This window comes from Acyrthosiphon pisum, chromosome A3 (assembly GCF_005508785.2).
Source record: "Acyrthosiphon pisum isolate AL4f chromosome A3, pea_aphid_22Mar2018_4r6ur, whole genome shotgun sequence".
Taxonomy (NCBI): Eukaryota; Metazoa; Arthropoda; class Insecta; order Hemiptera; family Aphididae; genus Acyrthosiphon; species Acyrthosiphon pisum.
In genome coordinates, this window is record NC_042496.1 from 30,108,813 (window position 1) to 30,117,356 (window position 8,544).

Sequence of the window (8,544 nt, forward strand, 5' to 3'; positions counted from 1 at the left end):
GTTTTATACAAATTTAATGAGTATCATACACCGATTGGGCTCTATAATCTACATATTAGAATATAATATTGTATATTTTAAACATAATTTAGTATTGCCAATATAATATAGGCTAATTATTGAATTTTATATATTGTATTACAATTTACAGTAGTTACGATTCTTAAAAATCTATTAACATAAATATAAATTATAATATATACCACTAAAACTTAAAACTAAAGTAAATACTATTCAAATATATATAATATAGTACCTAATAAATATAATATAGGTATAATAATATTAAGAGGACGTTACACCCGCATGTGTTGTCTCCATCTTACGTGTGTGAAGTTGGCCCCCCCCCTTTGCGCCAGGAACATCAAACCACTTTAGAAAATTTGCTACTTATTTGCTAGAATTTGCTATGGAGTTTTTAGAATTTGCATGGTTATAGTTTCCCCAGAAAAAAATTTTTTTACTTGGGGGGGCCAACTTCACCGTAGCCCCCCCACTTTGAGCCAGGAACATCAAACCACTTTAGAAAATTTGCTACTTATTTGCTAGAATTTGCTATGGAATTTTTAGAATTTGCATGGTTTTAGTTTCCCCAGAAAAAATTTTTTTACTTGGGGGGGCCAACTTCACCGTAGCCCCCCCACTTTGAGCCAGGAACATCAAACCACTTTAGAAAATTTGCTACTTATTTGCTAGAATTTGCTATGGAGTTTTTAGAATTTGCATGGTTATAGTTTCCCCAGAAAAAAATTTTTTTACTTGGGGGGGCCAACTTCACCGTAGCCCCCCCACTTTGAGCCAGGAACATCAAACCACTTTAGAAAATTTGCTACTTATTTGCTAGAATTTGCTATGGAATTTTTAGAATTTGCATGGTTTTAGTTTCCCCAGAAAAAAATTTTTTTACTTGGGGGGGCCAACTTCACCGTAGCCCCCCCACTTTGAGGCAGGAACTTCAAACCACTTTAGAAAATTTCGTTAGAAGGTTTCGTTTTTTTTTTTGTTAATTTAAGTTAATTTATTAATATCAGATTTTTTTTTATTTAACTAAGTATATTTTATATTCAAAATACATAATATAAGTACAGTTTAGCTTATCTTATAACATAATTTGGACATAATAATGAAGTAAAAATTATTTGAACCAATGGTAATAGTTAACAGCCAAATAAAGAATAAATATATAGTAAGTACCGTACAGTAAAAGTCATTAATTTACAATAAATGGTTACACTAAAAAAAAAAATAATAAAAATATAATAATAATAATATTTAAACAAGACAATTTAAATTTAAAGCCAGAGAAACATTTTGTCTGAATACAAAACGCGACATAACAAAAAAATCAACATGATCCATTATACTATTAACCAAAGACAGAGCTCTGGGGAAAAACGAGGTGGAAGTATAATATTATTTATTAATGAATAAATCAATGCATTCAGGAATATTGCACATTAAAGCATTATAGGTATTAATTTTTGGTATAGGTAGCTTGTTTTATTATATAAGAATAAAAATCAAATTCAAAGTAAATTTAGGTACTTTGATAAGTACCTTTTGTACCTTTTTATGTGAAGAGTGCCCAGCACGTTCCTAACTAAATTAATATATCCCAATTCCCAACAATGAAAAAATACAATTATTTAACTATTCATTATTAGGTAGGTACCTAGTGATTTAATAGTTATTATGTCCGCGAAGATACCCCGCTTGCGCCCCCGCACTAATGATTTCGGTTCGAGAGAGTATAGGAAAAGTATTGTACATAAACAAAAACTATACAATACAATAATATTGTGTTCCTACTGTATTTTAAAATATTTCTATTTTTAAATTTGTATTATAATATTCTCTCCGACCTTCTTATAGCTACATGTATATCGACTATACAAATAATTTAAAAAGTTTATATTTAGACTTGTTATCATGATATTTTCTTAATATAAATTATGATTGTATCATTGTTGATTTTATTAATGATTAAGTGAAAAAAAACACACTTTTATACTGTCTGTCATTCGTATTACGATTTCCAACGTGTGATGTTTGATGCGATTATACATTGTCATACTCATTACATTGTCATTTGATTGCCGCGTTTGAAAAATGGACAACAAAATAGTAAGTTACCTTGATTGTTTATAAATTATGTACCTTTATGTTTTGATAAATTTAGAAACGGTTTATTTGTAATACCTACTTGCCGCTTGTAATTAAAAAAAAAGTAGGAAAGTCCACAAGCGGTAGGTACCATTCTGCTGTACAGTAGGATTAGAGTGTTAAATTTGAATTAATTAATTCAATGATGTATCATTATATAGGATATGAGTACGATTAACAATTCTGAACGAAGATAGTCTGTAAGCTTATTATGTCAAGTACCTACCTATAATTCATATTTTCTTTTATGATATTGCTATTGATGTAATTTATTTTACTATTGGTAATACGGAAGATTGATTTAATTTTTCAGAAAACATTGCACTAATTTTAGATTCTGAGCGAAGCGAATTCAGTGTTGAGTTCAGATAGCAAAAATAACATCTAGATAAATATTAGATTACTAGCTAAATCAATATCTAGATTAATATCAAGATAGAATATTCAATTTTTATCTAGATAAATATGTAGATAACATTTATTCATCTAGATTTATATCTTACAATAGTTAATTTGTATTAATGCTTGACATGTTATTGGATTCTTGGTTGAGTAATTGATTAAGGGATGCAAACCAGGAAGGCTCGTTTCGTGTCAAAAATATATTATCTAATGAATAAATATACATATAAAATATTTAAATACCTATATATTATATTTAGCATACAGTAGGTACCAATTTCAACGTATAACAAAATATCAAATAACCAAAATCATGGTTAATTACTAATTAACATATATTTTCTGGTTTAAAAAACTAGTTTATATTTTTTATATTACATTCAAACTGCAAATTAAAATATAAATACTAAATTAAAATAAGTACAAAAAAAAAAATAATAACAAGTAAAAAATCTTTTGTTCCTTTTGAAAATATTAATTATATAATAAAACATAAATGATTTATTAAAACAACATACGACTCGTACAAATATAAACACTAATAATATTTTAATTGTTAAACAAATAAATTATAATGATATGTCGCTTGTTTAGTTCTTTGACTTGCAACATAGTAACATCTCAAACGTTTTGTCTCCTAGAGTCTAGGACTCTAGACGATTTCTCCTGTGTGTTAATACTTGGATTGCTCCACTAAACAGTCGTTCCACTGGAGCTGAAGACGGAATAGTTGTGTTGTATTTTAAGAACACTTGTTTAACTATGGGATAATCTTCTAAAACACTATATAGGCACGTCATACCTATATAAAAAAATGAATTTATAATAATACAATTTTAAGTTGCTTATTAAATGTATATGTATAATAATATAATACCTACAACAATACCATACCACAAATAGTTAAAAAATGTTATTAAGTATTACCATCAATTATACATAATATAATATAGTACACATAGTGTATTATACTATGTACTATAATCATTGGTATTACTTATTCACAAGTCGGTAAAAATGTCTTAATTAATAAATCAATTTGGTAATTTTATTGAAGTTTTACTAGGTAAATGTAGGTACAGTATAATTAAAAAAAATATAATTATAATATATTTACCCATAAAGCTTTTATTATTTGAGCTCCAAATGTCTGCAGTTGTACAAATATAATTATGATTTTGTATTAAATCTGTTATCATTTGCACATATAATGCATATCTGGATTTTAATTGAGCTTTGATTTGAATTCTGTTTGGTAAAATAGAAGTATCTTTAATGCCAGTAAGTCCCATGATTAATTCTCGAAAGCTACGTTTTTCGCATGTAATCAGAGGTCTCATTTCATTAATTATGTAATTAAATACCAACTCATTCATCTGAAACAAAATAGTTTTTTTACTTATCTATTAGACGATTTAAACTTAATATTGAAAGTTTTGTAATGTGCCAGAACAGATTAACCTGAAAACTATTATTTTTATAAAATCCACTAGGGAATATAATAAACTCTTTTTTATATATAAATCCTTAGCTTTTAAACAATCTATAAAACACCAACCCACTTAACTCTGGTTAAGTTATAATGTGAGTAAGGCAACTCAAATATTGAAAAATATTTATTAGTTCAAATTTTAGGTGGGTTAGTCTAACTCATTGAAAATTAGTTATTCACTTTAATCTGAATCTTTTTAAACTAGATTATACCGTGTTCAATTTGTAATAGAAAAGATTATCAGTAGCCTAATATTTTAAACTAAAATTACCTATGATTCAAATGTATTTTTGAGGACCAAAAGCTAAGAAAATGTCTTCTGTAAATATAGAAATTAATTGACCTTTAAAAAATTCATAGAACATATTTCCAAAATAATAAATAGATAATTTAAATTTTACATTTGATTTATAATTATTTAAATTATTTTAAAGGTTTTCTTCATTTATTGTACTAATACATAAATGTTGTAGTTAAACGTTAATTGCATAATTTGACAAAACTACATAAAAAAATTATCATTGTCTTTATAACTTAATTACTCATATTTGTTAGATTTGAGTTTGATAAAAAAATAATATTAATATAATTAATATAGGTTAAAACGTTAAATTACCTTTTCCTTAGACACTTTTTTAGTAGAATCATATATTTTAGTTTGAATTGAGGTAGACGAGGTTGATTCAATCTTTTTCTTTCTTGCATCTTCAACTTTTGACATTAAAAAGATATGTTGACTCTAAACAAATATAAAAATTAATAATAAATTAAATAGGTAAGTCAAAAACACATATAATAAACAAAAAAATACTTTTCAAAACTATTATTTCATAAATCCAATTTGATTAATATTCGAAATATCAAAGTATAGGTAGCTAGGTAGGTACCTATATTCTTTTTGAATTTTTTTATGTAGTTATTTTACAAAAAAATTTATAAAAATTAATTTATTAGAACAAATATTATGAAAACTTACCTTAATATGACTTAATAAGTTGCCACTTGAAGTTGTGTATGCAGTAATGATTTTGTGACAGTTTTGACAAGAAGCTTTGATTTTGTCACCATTTATCGACACCAGTTTATATACTGTATCGAATAAATACTGAAATTTAAGTTCTGGCAATGGTGCAGGAACATCAACAGCAGGTGGAGGTGGGTCATCGACATTTTCTAGACAAATTCTTTTATTGGGCGTTGAAGACGTTATAGATAAAAAACGATCCATATTGGCAGTAAGTAAACAAGAAAAACTTGAAAAGAACAAGAAAGTTTACGAAATGAAGTTGTAAATAACAATGAAATTAATCAACACTCATCAGTCTGTGCAGTATAGGGAGTCGCAATAGTAGTAGCCACTAGTCAGTCCCGCGGATTATAAATGTATAACCACAAACTATTATCTAATTGATTAAATGAGTGTAACCACGACTGACCAAAGTATAGTCTAGTGAGTAGTGACTAGTATCTGGTAAAGAAATTAAATTATAGTACAAATATTATTATTTATAACATCCAATTGGGAATTGGTGTTGACGTGTTGTCAATACAAAATAGATGTGCGTGTGTATTCTTGCCGGTCGAGAACTATTTTTAGTTTTTTCCACATTATTTACTGATCGAAGGGACATTATCGTGGGGTATAACAGCTTGTATTGATATACGACCTCGACAGCGTCTGCGGTCGGCGTACGGGTGCTATTGTTAATTCGATAATAATGAATCGTCATTAAACATACTTGCATAGTATCATATTATTAAAATATTTGATGGAAAATGACTAAATGAAAAACGTGCATTATAAAACGAGATTTATCTAGATATTTATGTAGATTTCCATAACTTAAATCTTAGATACCAATTAGATATTATATAATTTATTCATCTAGATAAGATAAAGGTACTTAATTTTCATCTAGATAAATTATCTAGATAAATGTATCTAGATACAACTCAACACTGATATTGGCACATATTTTCATAGGTTAAAAGTTTTTTGAGTTCAAATTCCTCTACTTACCAATAATATAATATTTTATCAAAAAAAAAACGAAATGATCTGAATGTCGTGATTAATATATGGATGTACTATAGTTTGTAAGTGTATAAACTGCCTATAAAACGATTAAAATTTGTAATTTTTCAGTGGCAGAGTCTTGGAATCGACATCCAATTGGCGTACTAGCAGGCAACAAATATCATATGGGTATTTATGACGAATGTGTCGACGTTAATTATCCAGTAAAGGCACAGTATTGTTTGTCCGAAATACATTTGTTTCCGCCAATGGGGAAAAATTACAGTTTTCTAAAAGGAACGGAAAACATTAACAATGTTGGCGACAATCACGCGTGGAAAACAATACTTGGGGTACGTAGTTGTAATACTTGATATCCACTTTAGAAGTTCCTACCACCATTAACAAATATCACGAACAATTATTAGTTTATATACAGTAAGAATATTAAAACAGAATATTTCGTATAAAATATTCGAAAATGACATGTTGATAAGTATTCATCTTAATATTAATTGATTGCTGTGCCGTCTAAAATTAAATTTGAAAAAAGAAAAAAAGCTCTCAACAAATTTTATTATGTCAAAGTACTAATAATAGATACAAATTGGACATTTTTTTTCAGTGGGTCGATTCTCCGGATCTAATCAAACGAAACAGTTTGAATTTAGGGATATGCATACCGGATTCTTGTTCAGCGTCAGATCTACAGACGTCGTTGCAAAATGAATTTGACAAGGTGTTTTTACCGGAGAAGTTCAAAGCTGTCGTCCAAGTAGACCCAATACTCTGTACTGTGAGTGGAGATATGTATCCTTACGACATGGCGTATTTTTTAACCAGGTAATTCGACTATAACTTAAACAAAAACAATATTTTAGTTTTTACGCAGTTTAGGAATACTGAGCATTCGGATTTCCTTAAAATAAATACAATTTTAGCTTAAAATATAAAGTACAATCAATTCTGGCCTCTCTGGTGAATTATACAAATACAAATAATCAATTATTTCTTACGAATGAGGGAAAAAAACACAGTTAACCGGGATAAGGACAGCCTGCGTAAAGTTTAAAGAGATGCGTCATCAATTTTGTCAATGTTCACGTACCTACATCTAGTACCTATAGTATTCAATATAATAGCAGATAGCATTGTGCCATTGGCATGTGCTGACGTGCTGTAAAACATAAAATATTTATAATTACGATACCACATTTATTTGGCAAGCATTTAAAATAATATGTCAGTTTTGCGATTATTGATAAAACTGTTTTATAATATTAATATTTATTTAAAACAAAGGCAATGATAGTAACTACGTTAGAAAATAAAATATATTCATAACTGCAAATGGTGACCTTGACTTAGGTTGAAAAAAATATTGACAATGTACTAGAAAATATTACATGTTACACGCATTCAAACCGGTTAAGTATATTGTAATTACATCCTTAAGAATATATGATATGATTTCTTTAAAAGCTCGGTTTATGAAGAATAATGGAAATTTATATGACAATTAAAAATCTATTAAATTGTAAGCGGTGTGATGAGAACAGAGAATTGTTGGTTTTACAATGATAATGTGTGTCTTTAATTTGTGTCCGAAGTCACTTGTTATACTAGAAAAATGCTCTAATCGTCAACTTCAAGGGAGGTTTTTGGTAGAAAATTGGACCTAGCTTGTTCTTGGAGGGGTCAAAAGTGGAAACTTCTCAGACATTTACAAGATAATCGGGGAAAACAAAAAAATATACAATTAAACGGGAATATTTACTGACTGTGTCTTCAAACAGAATCGTTTTTCATCGTATAAAATGATTTACCAGTGAATTCAAATTTAAAGTATATCCACTAAAGTGACCTACTCAAAGACGTAGTATACTCGAAAAGTCGAAAACTACTAAACAGCACAGTGTCTTCCCCGGTTGGAATGCTATTGACTTTTCTCTAACCAAGCCGGGAGGCTGAAAATAATGAAATAATTTATAATTATATACATAATTAATTATAACCAATAGGTATTGACGTATTGCAGTTATATTATGTTTTTAACGAAAATATTGTATTTGAATTCAATATTATAATATGTTACGTGTTTTGGAAAATTTTTTTCTATTTTGTGTTATAATAATGATTTAAAAATAATGTTGTTGTTTATTTTATTTATTTTTAGTGCATTCTTCGTACTACTTGTTATGATATGCTGTGGTGTGACCGTTTGTCATTTCATAAAACTATCGCGTCAACAAAATGAAACCTTATCAAGTGAGTGATCTAACAAATTGTTAACATAATATCAAATATTCGAATCCTTTATACTTATGAGTATGTTATATTTAATTTTACATTATCAGCTAAGCAGGAAATCCAAAGTAATGATATTCATAGGCGCACATTGGGTGTGAATTTAGGGGGTGCTGGAATAGTTTATGTTACAGAGGTCCGTGGGGGGCTTTTCCCTCACACC

The 8,544-nt window shown here is 28.1% G+C and overlaps 3 protein-coding genes across 8 annotated transcripts in view; 1 reads left to right on the plus strand and 2 right to left on the minus strand.

Annotated features, from left to right (window-relative positions):
* The window catches only part of LOC100570184 (nose resistant to fluoxetine protein 6), a 125,830-nt gene that overhangs the window by 32,940 nt on the left and 84,346 nt on the right, over nucleotides 1-8,544 (minus strand). The gene's annotated exons all lie outside the window — the stretch shown is intronic.
* Nucleotides 3,092-4,200, minus strand: LOC107884238. The gene is made up of 2 exons (XM_029491236.1): nucleotides 3,683-4,200; nucleotides 3,092-3,367 (listed from the first exon to the last, which is right to left on the minus strand). Exons 1-2 carry the CDS (start codon nucleotides 3,939-3,941, stop codon nucleotides 3,210-3,212), a joined length of 417 nt encoding a protein of 138 aa, XP_029347096.1. The 5' UTR covers nucleotides 3,942-4,200; the 3' UTR covers nucleotides 3,092-3,209.
* LOC100568675 (nose resistant to fluoxetine protein 6) overlaps nucleotides 6,157-8,544 on the plus strand; it is a 43,152-nt gene continuing 40,764 nt past the window's right edge. The window contains exons 1-3 of one of the 4 annotated variants that reach the window (XM_029491233.1): nucleotides 6,157-6,427; nucleotides 6,700-6,917; nucleotides 8,251-8,342. In XM_029491233.1, the coding sequence (XP_029347093.1) occupies nucleotides 6,260-6,427; nucleotides 6,700-6,917; nucleotides 8,251-8,342 (478 nt within the window). In that variant the 5' untranslated portion in view covers nucleotides 6,157-6,259. The remainder of the gene's footprint in view (nucleotides 6,428-6,699; nucleotides 6,918-8,250; nucleotides 8,343-8,544) is intronic. The other 3 variants (XR_003839765.1, XM_029491232.1, XM_029491231.1) reach the window with 3 other exon arrangements.

What these genes read in the sequence shown, in the direction of transcription:
- LOC107884238 (XM_029491236.1), bottom strand. Translation starts at nt 3,941, where the DNA reads ATGAATGAGTTGGTATTTAATTACATAATTAATGAAATGAGACCTCTG. An exon ending in AAATAATAAAAGCTTTATGG is followed by an intron (nt 3,368 to 3,682) that starts GTAAATATATTA and finishes TTTTTTATATAG; the next exon opens with GTATGACGTGCCTATATAGT.